Genomic DNA, 17,177 nt, shown 5'->3' with positions numbered 1-17,177 from the left:
TGGTGGCCCAGGGGGATGTCTCTGAGCTAAATCTGGTCGTGGAGTCCCTGGCTGGATCACACTAACACACGTTCAAATTAGAGCACCAACCTAGATGCAAATTAGCACACTACACTGCAGTTACACCTCTGGTATTAACATAGTCATTTCTGTGTGGGCGAACTTTTGATTTCTTATGAGAAACATTTCTTACAGTTACTGTCAGGTTTTTGTTAGACGTCAAGCTTGTTATACCATTAGTGCAGACAGCATATTAAACTGTCTGTGCTGCTATGCAAGGTGTCATCTAAGACCCAATCGGGCAAACATTTATAGCTCGTAACACTGCTGCTGTGGGGTTTCCAAAGGGTCGTGCTCGCCTGATTTCCCTGGGGTGGGACAGGAGCCGGGAGTGAAGGTACCTGCAGCTCGTAGGTCCCCTTGGGGACACCGGCTGCAACCGGGCAGGGCTGATGAAACGGGACCCTGTCTTGTCCTGTCCGAGAGCACCAGAGCTGCAAACCAAAGCTGGAGCTGGGCAGCCAGTTCCAGTGGTAGATCCAGCTGCAGGACCGTGCAGAACTTTACTCAAGGGTGGGCATTGACCCCTGTTTTGGCCAGGCATTTTTCAGACTTATATTGCTGAGGAGGAATCTTCCCACAAACACTCTCATTTGCAAAGTAATTTGTTGGAAGAACAAATTGAGAAAAAATCACTGAAGTTGAAAAGCATGGCACTGACGTGACCCAAGTGGCGAAGTCGGACCCCTTACAGTGCGTCTGCATGAATAAAATGGAAAAAGCTTAATTAGTAGCAAAGACAGACAATAGTAATAGTTTTGTTTCCATTTATTTAGGCTGCCAATTAAAACCCACATGTCTGTTTAAGAGTCTTTGGATACAGATTTCAAAGGAACCTGACAGCTCACAGATTATAATAAAAAGGCACTAAAGTCTGATTATTTTTCTATCTAGAGCATACACCCTAAAAATATGCTATGTAGATATTGTTGTTGTTGTTGTTATTGTTGTTGTTGTTGTCGTCATTGTTATTAAATCTGCCCCTACCATTCTGGTCTTCAGAGTTCTCAGACTTATCTCTCATTTGCTCCTGTATTTCAGCAATTCAAGTTTACGGATGCCTCAAGGTTTAGACTGCTATTGTAAGACAACTGCACAGTGAGTACTACTCATCAAATGTGGTATCCTTACGGGAGACAACAACAAGAAACAACAACCATGAACAGAATCTTTACATAAAGGCAAGAAAAAATAGCTGTTAAATAATTATGATGCTGTTCAGACTATAATATATTAGCAATACTTTCATAAATCCATATATTTTCAATATTTCACCATTAGTAATAAAATATATTAATAATCTGTCATTATTATTATGAATGTAAGTATTGTACTAGCACTCTACAACTTTAAAAAAAATGTATGGTTCCTGAAAGGTTGCTTTTTTCCCTCCATCTCTAGTATCTGCATTGTCTGCCTTGAGATGTGGATATTCTACTAAAGTACAATTCTCACTTTTTGTAATTATTTCTAACATCAAACAGTATTAATCAGCACAGACTGTATTGGCTTTTACACACAAGGCACAATAAATCCAGGTTCACATAGTAACTATTCATAAATACAGTATTTCTCACTCACAGACATGTTACAAAGCTACAGAACGGAAACCACAGTTGCACTCTTCTTTCAAAAATATCATTTTCAACACTTTTGTTCTTGAGTTCATTACATAGCCCAGATTTTATTTTCAGATGACCTAACATTACTACTCTATGAATGAATTATCACGTGGGGAGAAGAGAGTATGAGAGACTAAATACTAAGGCAGCCTTCACTAATTACATATTAAAATCATCCAGAATTTCAAAAAAATAGAACTGTGAACTTCAGATTTCTGTATTGGGCTGGCCATGCAAAATGCAATTCCATGGGTCTTGTCACTGCTGTTTATTAGAAGATTTACTTATGGCACTTCTTCAAAAACAAAGTAACTTTTACTGCATTCATAATATTTTATATTAACCCTTTTCCTAAATTCTTTACCAAAAGGAGTTCTGGTGTCTGGACAACAGCCTCTTCTAAACCTGATACTCATAGGCTGAAAAATGTTTAATTAAATGTCATTTTCCCTCAAATGTCTAGAGGGACCTATGTCTAATTCTGGGCTGTTGGGGACATTTCACCTCTCCTGCGTCTGAGTGTGCATCCTGCCCGCATCCCTGTTCTGCAGCAGTTTGAGGCTCTGGTTTCCATGGAGAGGATTTCCACCAAAATTCTCATAGTGTTGCCTTAACTTATGCATTTATTTTCCAATACTTATTAGTCTGATCTTAATTTCAATTATAGCCCAAGGCAACTCCATTTCCTTTCAGTGGAATTACCCTGCATTTACCCTAGGATACCTTTGATCAGAATCTGACTTTTTTTTCTTTTCCCTGGACAGACCTGCTTAGGTATTTCACATCTAAAATACTGGTTTGTCTCGTAGAGAAGGTGTAATTCTTCTCTGGTTCCTAGATTGTAGTGTTTTCATCACATAAAAGCTGTAAAATTGTATCAATATGGATCATATTTACAATGGATGAACATTGTTTCCCAAGTCACGAGAACTGAAATGTTGCTTTAGAAAAACTAGTAACAAAGAAAGATAACAACTGCCAGCATTTTCTGCTCTCTTCAGTCTACCAACATATTGCATTGTGCTACTGCAGAATAGCTAAATTTCATACTAATTCCACTAAAGAGAATGTCGCTGTCAAAATTTCTGATAATGTAGCTAAGAGTAGTGTCTTGTGGAATGGCTCACTCACCTGCTTCAATATAATTGTATTATTATATTTCAATATATATGTATATATTTTATATACATATATATATATATAAAATGGAGTTTTTTATATATATATAGGAGTTGGACTCAATGATTCTTGTGGGTCCCTTCCACCTCAGGACTTTCCATGGTTCTCCTTGTTTTGCCATATTAATTTGTCATCCCTTGCCTCATCTGTTTAATTCCTACTAAGATCCCATAAGATCAATTCCTTAAATCAACAGTAATCAGCTTTTCCATCTGGGTGGGTAACATAGCCCCTGGCTAGCCTTACAGAGGGTGGAATGCCACCATCTCCGCTAGTCACATAGCTTGACCTGCTGGAAATGCAGAGCTTGGTCTGTTTTTCAGAGGTGTCTGAGTTTGTGCACATCTCTTACGTACCAATTGAACACACACTAATACTAATCCTTCCCCAGTTTGCACTGCAGAAGTCAGGTGACTAGGAATCACCAGAAAAATGCACCTGGTCCATAGTCAGCTGCCTTAATCCCTTCTGGAGAGACAGTGGGTAGGAGCAGACTATGTGCCAAATCCACCATTTGGGTCCATGTTTCATGGTCTACATGCAACTTTCCAAATGTAGGTAGTATACTTGCAAGAGAGGGAAGAAGAAAGTTGAATAATTGTGCAAGTTGTTCAAGATGCTGTAAAAGTTAATATGACCCCTAAAAGGGGAAAAGGAAAATAAATGCAAATGTAGAAATGGTTCCTACAGATTATTTTTTCTTGGAGTATCTATTTATTTTGTTCTTCTTTACAGAGAAATAACTGTTTGGAAATTATGCTTCCAAAATGGCAGAAGTACTTATTAAAGTCATACACTGTTCCTGACTTTCTTTTCACCTCTTTACTATACCCACCTTTGACAGGATGACATATCAATGGTTTGTGTCACATACATATGACTTTTTCTGAAGGTTGATTGTTTTTCAATGTTTTCATATACCATGCTTCACTGTTAATGGAAGAAAACCTCTGATGGGGCCACCACAGCATATTTGGGTGTTCTCTTAATGTCTGGTTTTATTGTAATTTGTTATCTTGTTTGTTAGCTAATTTGAGAAACAACGTGTAGTATTTTTTCAACCTTATTTCTTAGCAGCTTTTGTAAAAGATTTATTACACAATGAAGTAAGCAGAATGGTAGCCCCAAAAAGAAGACACAACTCTGTTTCACAGAACATAGCTTACAAGCTTTTTCCAAGTAATCAGAGCTTATGATAACTTGACTAAAATACGGAATACCAGGTAGTACACGGATTTGACAAAACTCTTAAGAAGGAGCTTTTAAGAGGCCTCATTAGGAACGATCAGAGTGAAAACCAACTATTTGCTGAGATTTGACAAAACTTGACAGTTTCATCTGTGAACAGAGGAGTGGCTGTGCTACAGGTTAGTTGAGAGAGCACTAACCCTTCAATTTCCATTGCCTGGTTCAATAAATGCTCTTGATTACAAAGTGGTAAGAAGACAGCTCCAGCCCCCATGATTATGTGCATCCTGGAAACAGGCAAGAGAAAGAGTGCAGCACAGAGAAGGAATGAGTAAGGCTACAACACAACTTGCTGGCAAGGGGTTTGCGACTGCAGCTGGGCTATATAAGAACAGGTTTTGTATTTTTTTCCTACATAATTTCACTTTCCCACCTGCCCCTAAAATAAAGCTTGGTAACACAGAGAAAGCCAGTTGATTTCCTCCTCCCCACTGCTACTTCACTGCTGGTGCTGCTGGTGGTGGTTTTGCTCCCATGCTTTCAGAAGATCAGTTGCCAGCTGTGAGATGTGCTGCCAGGCAAACTTGACATGAGTGGATTCCACGGCGCGGGAACAAATAGCAAAACGTAGCACAAACTTCTCTCGCAGGTGGCACGGGACCAGATGAATCTTCTTGGCCTCATTTATGCTTGTAAGAAGCTCCTTATTTAGTTCATTTGAGCCCTGAAATCATTGTAATTCAATGGATATGGTGACAAATTCAAGAAGCAAGTTTTGAATATATAAATCGCACCAAGCAGCCAAGCCCAAGTACCACTAATATCATGCAGCCACTTTGACATCTCCCGGTGCTTTGCCATCAAAAGATTATGAAAAGATGACGGGGCAAGAGAAAATTTTTCAGCTACAAAGAGATTCCTGGGTTAAATGGCATTTCGAAGCAGTGTTCACACTGGGGCGTTTGTGATAGCCAACTGCTTTTTTGTGACTTAAGGACCTGAGCTATGTAGCTTAATGTAAAAGCATTCATGATTGCATCCATTTCATAAAACTTTTCTTATATTAAATAAAACTAACATGGGAGGAAAGTTTGCGAAGAACTATACCAAGATTTGTACGACAAATCCTCCAGTCTTCCCTTGAGCGTGACTGCTGTGAGAGGCTCTTTTGAATATGAAGATGGAAATCTTACCCTTAGTAAAGAAACAATAAAGTAATGTATCCCTCATATGAGTAAGTTTGATACTACCAGTAGAAACCCTAAAAAACTATTCACCTCACATTCTATAGGAAATGTTCACCGCAGAATCTTACAGAGTGAGTTTTTCGGGGGGTTTTAGAAACATGGTAAACTGACCCTCCCTCTGGAAGTAAAGAGCCTTCTGCATTCCAGGAAACAAAGATATAAATGTTAAATATCTCACAGAAGGTCAGAGGGACTTTACGCTCATGCAGTATTGAATTTTATCTCCTGCTTGTGTCCTTCATTCTCCCTGTGCTCAAATAGCAAATGTGAGGATTTCCCTTGGAGCAGCTGTAAGCATTTAGTATCAACCCTGAAAAGAAACAGGACTGCAGGGAGGAGTACTGTGTCTTTTGCAGGTGCAGCTTATGTTGAATTGATGGTTTTCCTAGTTTGAGTCCATTTGAGATTCAAATGAAGGATGTCATCAGATTTTAAAAATGAGAAGTAAATTGCTTTGAATAAAACAAGGAAAGAAGGGATCCCTTATAGAACACTATCTGTAGTAAAACAGTTGCAAATGGACAAAACTGTCCATCAGCAGTTTACTGTGCTACTGCAGCAGCACAGGGCTTTTTGAAAACATCGAAATCAGAAACGTGCAGTTGAGACTTGCCTGCTTAGCCTTTTCCATATAACAACAAAGCATCAGGAAGACAGAGTATCCTATTGGCACTGAGAATGTCTGTGTTATTATCATGCTTTTTTGGATCATATTAGAATTAGAGCTGAACCCCAGTCAAAACCATTCTGACTTAGCACAAGTTGTCAGGGATTTTGGATGAGAGCCTGAAACCCATGGCTTAGCCTTTGTTTTCTAGGAGGTATTTGCGCAACTTGAACGCTCCCAAGAGAAGAGCCAACTGTGGTGTTTTGCAAGTCCCCAGCCATTATGGGTCAGTCTAGTGACAATGATATACATATCTGATATGCTTTCTTATCAAAGGCAATCCATCATTCAAATGATGATCCTTGTTTTTAATATGAAATGCACAGCACTAACTTTCAGGCAATATAAGGGGTTATGTGATGTTAATGACTTTGGCCGGGAGGAACGGGAGGGATGAGAAAGATTTATGTATCTCTCTTCTGTTCTACTGTCACAGCTGCACGTAGGGGCTGCTGTGACACTTGGGTGTCACATCAAATTGAAGTTAGAAGTGACTAATCCTCTCCCAGAGCTCTGAGAAGCAGCAGCCAGCTCTGATTGAGTCTGTCAGCTCCAACAAGACAGTATTCTCACCCCCTGGAGAAATGACTAGCTTGACTTGTATTCATCTGCAGACATGACAAGGAGGCCACGAAATAACCCTTTGGCATGATACATTTGATGAAATAGTTACAATATGAAAGGCATTATTATTAGTCCATATGCTCAACAGTGAGAAAGGCAAAAATTTAGAAGTTACTGGTAAGCATAAAAGTAAAAAAGGATTTCTCAAGAACTAGGGAAGGAAAAATATTCAAGTCCACTGTCTCTCAGTCCTTCTGCGACTACAAAGAATTTACAAGTATCCTACTTCTAAGATCCCTTCTAATATGAGTTACAGAAATCATAGGAAGATTTTTGAAAAAATTATTTAGAAAACAAATAAAGCTGAAAAAATAACTATAAAATGTTCTTCATTTAAAAGCTTCTTAGTTTTGTTGGTTTTGGGGTTTTTTTTTGGACAGGGAAGACAACTGATGAAAACACTGCTGTTCAACATTGGTTTTCAGCAGAATCACCTCTTCATTCTACAGCTTGTTCAAAAGTTTCTTAGCTAGGTGTCCAATATTTACCTCCTATTGTGAAATTGTATTTCCCTGTAGACCTCATTTCTTCCTCTGGATCACCAGGGACAGGAGAACAGACGTAGATGAACCACTGGTCTGATCAAAAGTGACAATTCCTATGTTGCTATGCTCTATTTCACCAAGTCTGTTCCTTTAAAGTAAATGTAGAGCACTGACTAACAGCTGTCTCTGGATCTGCAAAACTAACATTTGCTTGTTCCATGTGAGAGGGCAGGCGACAACTAACATTTTGGTTTGAATAATAAAAGCCAGAGAACCTATTCCTCAAGATCTTTAAAAAGTTCTTGTTAGGAAAGAAATTCCATTCATGTTCCCACTTACAGGAAAATCTCCACATTCTGTAATCAATCTGATCCCCTGCAACAGACCATTTTTTTTCCTTTCATTTTAAACAACATAAATTCAAGCAAATCTATTTTCATATTCCAGAGAAATTCACCATTACCTTATGGCTAAAGATTCATTAAGTTTTCAGCCAGATAACTGGGACAACTGCATGACTGAAAAGAACTTGTGAGAAGCAGTGGTACCACACTAACCAGAAGGAGCCAAGATGCACTTGTGAGCCTTCAGAAGAGCTATAAGCTGATTTAGGTATCATGTGAACCAGTGCTGTTATTATTATTATTATTGCTTGGTGTTCAGATTCAGTGTTACAATCCAGCCCTTCACAGAGGCTCTTCTGTTAAATGAGTTCTTTACCCAAAACAACACATTGATCCCCTTGTAATGTCTGATGCAACAGGTGAACCCTCTCAGTTCCTGCAGCTCTTATGCCCTGAGTGTGGAGTGGGTTCTCTAATTTGCTCTTGGGGGAGGTCTCTATGTCAAGGAGTTTAGCACTTACAGAGATTTTGGGGAATGAAAGGCAAAGAGGAGCTGAAGGATCATGTTCAGCAAATAAAAGGAGACCAGGGCCAAGGGCAGCTGGAAATGTGGCCTCCTGTGCAACCTGTTCTTACTCAGATTGTGCTCCAATTTGTCCAGTCTGACTGTAGGATTTTATAAATGAAAATGTATTCTTGAAAGAAAACTTTAAAAAAGTTTACTATTCTAGTCTTCTTCCATAATAGCAATGATACGTATAAATAGATATATAATTTTGTATTAAATATACACACATGGAAAATTAGGTTGACAAGAAACACACACACACATCCACACATCATATATAAATGTCTAGGAAAATATACTAAAATAATCATCAAAGTCCATGAAACATATAACAGTAATTGTGTATGACTGTGTAGACTAAGACCATTTGTTTGTCCTGACTGTAAATTTGCACACCCTAATATGCTTTAATTTCTCTTAAGCATATGATTAAGTTTTAACAAAATTGTCTTAATCTTCTTTCCTTAATCTGCTTTAATTTACATGAACTCCCACTACTTTCTTTAAAAAATAATTAAGTGTATTAGCTACAAAGACTATGTTCTATTGCAGGTTATTCTGTTGCTATAAAACATGACGAAGACATAGGAGGTCTCAGCTACCTTACCTTTAGCCGAAAACAGACTAGTCCCAAGATAACCTCAGCACAGATCTCAAATCTTTCATCCTGAAGGACTAAATCTTCAAACTGATGTGACAGCCTGATGTGCTGAGAAGGGAAAGACAATACCTGTGTTGTATTAATTTGATTTATCAAGAGAAAAGTTATGCTTTCCATGTCTAATATTTTTTCTCAGTTCCTTCTTCTGCTATGTGATAATTTTCACATGTTGCCATCTGTTTTTGTTCACTTACATCCCATTTATGACTTTCAGAGACCAAATTGACACATTACTGTATTAGCCACTCAGTCTGCCTTAGGCCATACTAGTCTGTTTTGTAATTAAATGTGTCAGCACAGTTTTGTAACTGTCACGATACCAGATTAATAGTAAATAATTGTAATATTTCTTCTTAAGGCTTTCTGCCGTTCTCCATTTTGGTTGAGAATTGCTGAAGAGTCCAAAACTTCTTGTGGGTAAAGGGGGAGATGCACAGATAGAGAGAAAATGATCACAATTACAGTGCAAAATAAGCTGGAAAGATACACTCTCTATAAGAGTCCATTAAATAGGAGAGTAAATGTGAAGAAGGATGGAACGTGCTCACTCCTCTGACCTGGGCGGTCAGGTTCCATTGAAAAGTGGTGGCAGTATAATCAGGAAAGTAGATAGTGAACCTCAGCCAACCTGTTTAAAAGTTAGTGGGGAATAACATTGGGCACCAAGCCAGAACAATTATTTTGAAGCATAGGCAACCAGTGCTCTCCAAAATCAAACAAACAGGAAAAATGCCAAGAGACATAACAACCAGCAGGGATGTCTTAACATCTGTCAGTGATGCTTGCATAATCACAGAAAATGAATTCAATAACACTTGGAAAAAAAGAACACCTATCCTCATCAGATACCTGCAGCGCCTTATCCAGTGCCTCTCTCACTGGCTATCATCAGATTAGGGCTCACTAACCCCCCCCCAAAAAGAAGACAGCAACAACCAGCTCTTAGAATTACAGTTTGCCTTAATGCAATAGCCAAAAATGAGTCCAGCGACATCTAAGACGGTGTTTAAAAGTTCCTTAAGTTTTATGTATCAATGATTGCAAAAAAAATTTATAAAAATAAACAACTAGCTCCATACTTTTTTCCCTGCTTTGCACTTTTGCCTTTTTGCAAGTTCGAGGACAGACTTCAAACAAAAATTGTGTCAGGGTTAGATACGGAATGTTTCATCTCACAGGAACTTTTTCCAAAAGGGCAAGAAGGAAAAACAGAAATTACTGAAAAGAAGAAAAAGGGAAAAAAAAGAAAAAAGAAAAAAACAAACAAACAAACAAAAAACCCGACATTTTGATGTTTGTTTGTTTCTTAAAATATAAAAAGCATTGTTTATATTGAATCAAAACATTGATTCAAAATCTTCATGTTGGACAGAGTGGTATCTCATGAAACCAGCCAATCTTACTGTTGTTACCACTTCATCTCTGCTGTTTGTTACATCCATTTAATCATCTCCCTCTAAAATCCAAATGGAAGCTCCTTACATCACTGATGAGACTAATAAAATGCCCAATCTTTTCCAAGACATGATATAAACAGTCTACAGGTATGAAGACTGACCAGAAGTATGTGTATCCATACAGATACTTGTGTGCACATGGAAAACATATGTAAAATGTGCACGTGTTGTATCAGTCTTTTACTGTCTCCTCCTTCATGTTCTATAACCTTAACCAAACTGATGTAGTTTACACAGCTCTACAACTTTTCACACTGCATGTACTAGGTCTTGGAAATCAAAACCATTAAAATATTGTGTTCAGCGAAATGAGAAGTTCACAACTGTTCATCTGAATGTAATTGCTAACTAATTAATCAAAATTTACCCATGGAAGAACTAAATAAAACTAAAATCTAAGATTTGGCTTACTGTGAGTAGTTTGTACAAGAAAACTCTAGACCCATGCTCTACATGGTATTTATACCTCTCTACTTATGCGTCACTTTTTGCACTAAAGGATTTTTCAGAAATTTGAAAGAAATAAAAGCAAGGAAAAATAGAGAATATTCAGTAAAAGACTAATCAAAATTCTGGAAGTATTTTGTATTCATGCCTGGATGCAGGTATGCTTTTAATCACAGCGAGTCTTAAGAACTAGCAATAATTTGTAAAGCCACAGGGGGGCACCAGGTGTTTTAGAGTTTACAGAACTGGAAAGAGAGAAAGTGGAGATCAGCTGAAGTTTCACCTGTAGAGCTTTGCTTAACTCAGTTATCCAAAGTTATTATCCTGAGTGGCTCTTACAAAGACTGTTGCAACCAAACATAATTAAACCCAATAAAGTTAACTTTATTAAGTCTGGAAGTTCAAACTCCGTAAAACCAAAGGGCTTTTAGGCATCACACCTGCCTCTGTGAGTCCAAGAGCTGTGCCCACACTCTGGACATCAGCGTGGCAATAACTCACAGGAAAACACATGTGGCTTTAGTGCTTCATTTTTTCAAGACATGCAGGTAAACTGTGAAAATAATGTCCTGTTTGGAAAACCATAGGCACTGAAACTGAGGACAGGAAAGAGCGAGAGGTAAAAACTGACAGGTTGTTCTCAGTTTTCTGCTGAATGTGCACATACCGAGCCTGACCTATGGATATTTTAAGCCTCCGAATGCTTTTTATTTTGACGTTGGTGTTATGCTGTGTCTGTAGCTCATTTAATTTAAAGTTGATGGTCAAATATTATTTACACTTTAAAAATTGTTTTGTTTAACACCGTTACATAACTCAACAAAAAGTGCATGTACACAAACCAACTCACATAGTCTTCCCAGCAAGATCATTTGGACAATTCCTTTATCACATGGGTTTTCAAAGTGGAATCCCATGGACTGCATTAGCGACCTGAAAAGTCTTAGTATGTAGTAACAGAATATCAGTCCTTCTCATAGTGAAATTTAGCACATTGAAGAAAAGAAGCTTGTAAGGAATTTTTGGGTATCACTATCTATCTCACATAATGAACCATTGCTCTTCTGCAGTGAGAAGGGAAAAAAGAAAGGGATCTAATTCTTTTGAATGTTTGGGATTAAAGGAAATGTCTCACATAGTCATTGATGGCAACAGAAAACTCGTAAGGCATTAAGATGTGGTCCCAATTTAATAAATCTGTATTTGTCTATGTGTGTGAATAGAAATAAATAATAGAAATAGAAATAGAAATAGAAATAGAAATAGAAATAGAAATAGAAATAGAAATAGAAATCGTCCTGCATTGACATGGTTAAACTGAATTTTGATTTTTGGGCAAAGTCTTAAAGAACTAGAATAGGTTTTGATTAAAGGGAGCTTCTCTGGAGCATCAGGATACATTAATGTATATATACAAATCAGCATACCTGCCTAGTCTCAATCACTTCATACACTTTCTCCTATAGATTTCACCTTTCTGCCTGCCTTAGCTCACATCCCACTACACTCTGAAGAAAAACGCTATCTTCTCAAGAGTCACTTGGACTGTTCCACTCCCCAGTTGAAACACTTTCTCTGGCATTGCTGTTTTGTACATTTCCAGTTTCTCAGTCTCTGCTGTTAATATTTAATGGAATTCATTATCCTCAGTGAAGAAAGAAGGATGCGGTACACTGAATTCTGCTAGTCCTGTGGAGGATTTACCTGAATACTTGTAGGGATGATATGCAGAAACATTAACTGCTAAATTTCTCAGATTATTTCTGAGCTCTTGGAGGGGAAATAAACTGACAAAGGAGTGATACACACTCAAGCAGTGTGCAAACTGACAATTTACAAACAAACCATTTGCTTGTCACATTTATACTGACTCTGAGTGTTTCGAATCTGGAAGACTGCTGTTCTTGTTGGTTTTGACCTCTTGGTACATCTTTGTGACTTTGGGATTTACCTCCAAAATCTGTATTTTTCGCTCCCCACATCCTTCAGAGATGACTGTCCTCCCCTTTACCACAGTTTTATTGTTGTTGCTTGGGTTTTGGTTTGTTTTTTTTTGTTTTTTGTTTGGTTGTTTCCCCCCCCCCTCCTAGGTAAGCACAGCATCTGTATTGGGATTTGCATAAACTCAGAAAGGAATTTAAACCCTGGGTCCCAAATATCCCAGTAAGGCCCAGCCCAGCATCTGAATAGGCATGCCTTAGCTGCTGTGGTATAGCACAAACAGGAACGACATGTCCTACACACAGATGTGTTGACATATGGAAACTATGTGGTATACAGCTGCATGCTACATCCCAAACCAGTCATCCCCTTCCCCAGGTTCCAGCCCAAGGAGCTGTTTCAAACCTCTGCTCTTCTGCCTGATTCGGTGCCCCTGGCCCTTCCCTGGGGCAACTCCTTAATGACACAACACAGAGCAGTTCTTCTCCTGCCCCCAGCTCCAGGCCCCTGCTCTCCACTTGAAGGATGCAGTACCTGCTGCTGTTGCTGTTCTATATCTCTTCTTATTGCACCTGTGCCCACTCTATAACCCACTGTAATAAAAGCAGCTTCAGAAATAATTCTGGAAACTACAGGACTTCACTAGAAGGACTTCAGCTAGAAGTACGAGCACTTCTCTTCAAGGCCCGCCTTTGCCAGCAATGGGAATATAAAAGCTGTTATTGCAAGATGCTACGATGTGTTTAAAAGAAAGCAAATTTCAAAGCCAAGCACTGGGACAAGCAGTGTTAAAGTGAAGTTAACAAGTGAAGCTCCAAGTTACTTTTTGTTCCGAAACTTGTCTGTAGGCTTGAAAATATAAACCAGTGTCAGGCTGGTTTACATACTTCATTACTGTACTACTGAAAGAAAAGTCATCACAATATAACTGGAATCAAAGATAATTCCTGAGAAGAAACGAACAAGTTATGAAACACATTTAATAAATGTTATTTTGCAGTGCTGATAGAACTTTGCCAATATGTCTACAAACTTGCAACATATATCTTAAATACTGGTAGAGAAGGCAGCAAATGAAATGCAATTGTTTATCTAAAGGTAAGTTCAACAGAGAACCGCTGGAGATAGAATTGACTTTTTTTGAAAGCTGCTTTAGAACCCACTAGATTTTGTCATCACTCATCTGGGGAAAAGTGTGAGAAGAAACTAACTTAATAGTTCCAGTTTGACAACAGTATACAGGGACACAAATTCTGCACTTAATTACCCCTCTTATCTTTTCAAAGTTGCAAACATAAGGTCATAACTTATTTTTTCCATACACCAGGGAACACTGTAGTCCCTAATGAAATATTAAAAATACACACTCAATTCAACAAATCCTTAGAAGTCTAGCTGCCTGAATTACACTTAAATATAAGGGAAGATATTGAAATTTTACTTTGGAGTCAGTATGTTTAAGAAGAGATTGATTTGCTAGGCCTTCCTGAACTGTGTTATCACGGAAAGTATAAAAAAATGGTCGTCAGCTCTGATTATAGCACAGCAAGCACTTTTTGGCTGGACAGTCATGGAAATGTCTGGGAGACAGGGAAAGAGGAAACCTGTTGAATGTAAATACTGACCTGTACAAATCAGCCTGATAAAATACCATGTAATTAATTCCAGGTTTCCAACCCTCACTTTTCCAAGTTAGAGATTTAGCCCTACTTAAAAACTTGGCGTCATATAAATAATTGTAGTCTCCAGAAATCTGATGTGAGAGAGAAACCTAGTAGAAACTGTAATGGTGGCCTACTATAGTGATAACAAATCTTGTGTCAATTGTTCATCAGAAAGCTAAGCATCAGTTTGCCACAAGGACAACAGAACCTCGGGTTTGCCACTGTTGTCAAAATGTATATTCCTGAGAGCCTCACTAGGGATAAAAGTCCAATTCAGAGATCTGTGCAGTCAGTTGATTATTATATTGTGATAAAAACGAGAAGCGAAGAGGGTACCCTCCATCCCAGAACCTTTTCAAATCAGAAGAAACTTACTCATGGAGTGACCTTACAACAGTGGAAAAAGCCTTTCTTAGGAATTAATATGTTTAGTACCATAACAGAAAGGAATGTGTGTCTGCAGAGAGTTCGGTATACTAGACCAGCTCTTAGCTAATGGGTATTTTTGTAAATATCTAGAGTCAAGTCATGGATCTCCCCTCACTAGAAGATTCCTTAAACTTCATAAAGGTGAAAGATATGCTTGAATTTGACTCTCCTGCTACAGAGCAAGTATATGTATAACTTAGACTGGTGCCAAGTGTGTTTTTTACTGATAAAAACCCCCTTCTTTTTACCTCAAGCATAAACTTAGTACTTAATCATAATAATGTTAACAAACTCTATTTTGTACACATCCTTTTTTTAAAAAAAAAAAAATTTAAAAAAATGGATTTTAAACAGAAAACAAAGAAACAGCAGAGGCAGACATGCCCAGTAAGTTACTGTATCATAACTACAGTCCAGTGAGCTTAATCATAACCTAAGCATGTTGTCAATGCAAGCACATAGTAAAATGAAGAAGTCATGAATAAACATGTTTTTCCCCAATAAAACCATTAAAGTGCTCTGCCTTAACTTCTGAGGGAACTATGGTCCCACATTGTAGAAATTCCAAATTCTTAGACTTGTCTAATCTAAAGAGAAAAACCAATGACAGTTTCAATCCTGGCATGATATGAAACTCTGATAGTATGTGAGGTAAGCAAAGAGCAGTCCTGTTGTACCCAGCTGTCCAAAAGTGTTGTCTGTGCTTTCTGTTGTGTGCAGGAGTCATGAAGAGAAGACAGGTAGCAAGCTCATTTTCCCTTAGCCTCCCACTGCAGGTTACCCAAGAAGGCAAATCACAGTCACCTTGCGGATGTGCTCCTGCAGTCCCCTGACCCCGTACATCCTCAGCACAAACCAGAGCTTCAGGGAGCGGAACCGCCTGCCCAGGGGGATTTGCCAGTGCTGCAAGGCAAGGAGAACCCACATTAGAAGTCACCTCTGTAGTGATGCTGCAGAAATTGTGCATTCTACAATGATTTGAGGCATGCCACATTGCCACTTCCTACAGACAATTGCTGAAGGTGGGTCAGTTGGTAGTAGAAGTGTCTGTTTCTGGTTAATGCCCTGGTGCGACTGCTTCATATTTAAATTTTTCAAATGAAAATTAGAAAAGGATATTGGTGTCAGAATGGTAGGGTTACAAGGCAAATCAAATTTTATTTGTGCATCCTGAATTCTCCTTGAAGGCTTTGGAAAAATAAGTATCTTAGAAGCTCATTTACATGGGCTTGCTTACAGTTGTGGGGCTCACATCTACAATGACTGGCCCATTTTCCATTTGAAAACAACAGTGATTCTTCTATTGGTCAAAGGTTAAAACACAAGTGCATTTTAAAAAATGTAATATTCACTCTGTTACGGAAAAAAATCTTTAGGACATTTACTTCTACTTCTTAAACCTTGAGACTTTACACATGCAAGATGATTTCTGCTTTTAAACAATTTTTTTCAAAAAGATAGAGTTTACAGTTTCAGCTGGTGGAATGCTACAAATTTAGCAAGCTGCATCCTTCCTGGAAATAAACATCAAGTTTTGAGGTCTATAATAGTAATAGAAAATGAAAGTCCCAGAAATATCAGAGTATACAATTAATAGTAGTAATTATTACATTGATGCTGTACTTACCCGATAATCTGTTACAAGGCCTGGAAGTTAAAGAGAAAAATGTTCACATTGTTTCATCACAACAGCCAAAAACTACAATTATTCTAATGCTATTTAAAAAGCTATATCTTTGTTGTCCTTTATGTTTGCTACCAACTGCAATATTATCATTATCAACAGGAGCGCTAAACACCTGGTAGGATACCTGGCAGCACAATAAATGGAGGTGCTTGTAGTGAGCTTCATTCCTTAGCTGGGCAGAATATACCAGTAACAAGTTAAATGGTTTTTAGAAGAAGATACACATTTTTTCCTTTCTATTATACTTCAGATACTGTGGAGACAGTGGACTAAATATTGTGTTTATTTTTCTCTTGTAAGGAAAAGAAATAGTGGATTAAATTGCAAGTATTGTTTGCTTGAAACAGTATGCCGAATCCCCACACTCATTTCATCATTTATTCTCTGCTTCTAACTACCTTTTATACTCATCTACATATTTGTTGCTAATTCTTAAGCATGCTTAATAAGTGACTTGAAAATTTGATTCAGGATTGACCTCTTCCTGTTTGGAGAACAGCATTCTGCATTTTTTTATGGCTTTTTTTCATTTGATGCACTTAAAACCTCCCAGAAACACAGACTGACCAAGCCACAAAGCGGTCCACGGAGGCAAGCAGAGAGTGTTATTAGTTATCTTTTATATGAGCACACAGAGTCAAGATGCATATACTTTTTCTTTGAATCAGGTGATTACACTCATTTCACTGTAAAGGAAACTGTAAAACAAAGCTAGATTACTTACAATGAGCCAGCAACAGAAATTAAACTGACTGAAATCTAAACCACTGCTTTAGGAAAGTGTGGAAGCATCCATTGGCTTTCTTATTCTGCCTCATTATTCTGCAGAGGAGCATAAGCATCATAGGAAAGTATGTACTGATATTTGAAGTGCTCCTGCAACTGCATAACTGCAAGGTACTATGTA

The 17,177-nt window shown here is 38.1% G+C and overlaps 1 protein-coding gene across 3 annotated transcripts in view; it reads right to left on the bottom strand.

The window, feature by feature from the left end:
* Positions 1-4,415: 4,415 nt before the first annotated feature.
* The window catches only part of LOC308053416 (aromatic-L-amino-acid decarboxylase-like), a 46,424-nt gene continuing 33,662 nt past the window's right edge, over positions 4,416-17,177 (bottom strand). For all 3 annotated transcript variants that reach the window (XM_080364273.1, XM_080364274.1, XM_080364275.1), the window contains 4 exons: positions 16,211-16,230; positions 15,388-15,486; positions 8,592-8,693; positions 4,416-4,773 (listed from right to left, as the gene is read on the bottom strand). In XM_080364273.1, coding sequence (XP_080220399.1) covers positions 4,549-4,773; positions 8,592-8,693; positions 15,388-15,486; positions 16,211-16,230 — 446 coding nt within the window. In that variant the 3' untranslated portion in view covers positions 4,416-4,548. The remainder of the gene's footprint in view (positions 4,774-8,591; positions 8,694-15,387; positions 15,487-16,210; positions 16,231-17,177) is intronic.

This window comes from Nesoenas mayeri (assembly GCF_963082525.1).
Source record: "Nesoenas mayeri genome assembly, chromosome: 2".
In the NCBI taxonomy this organism is placed as follows: Eukaryota; Metazoa; Chordata; class Aves; order Columbiformes; family Columbidae; genus Nesoenas; species Nesoenas mayeri.
The sequence above is the reverse complement of the archived record's forward strand: the minus strand, read 5'-3'. Positions and strand labels throughout refer to the sequence as shown.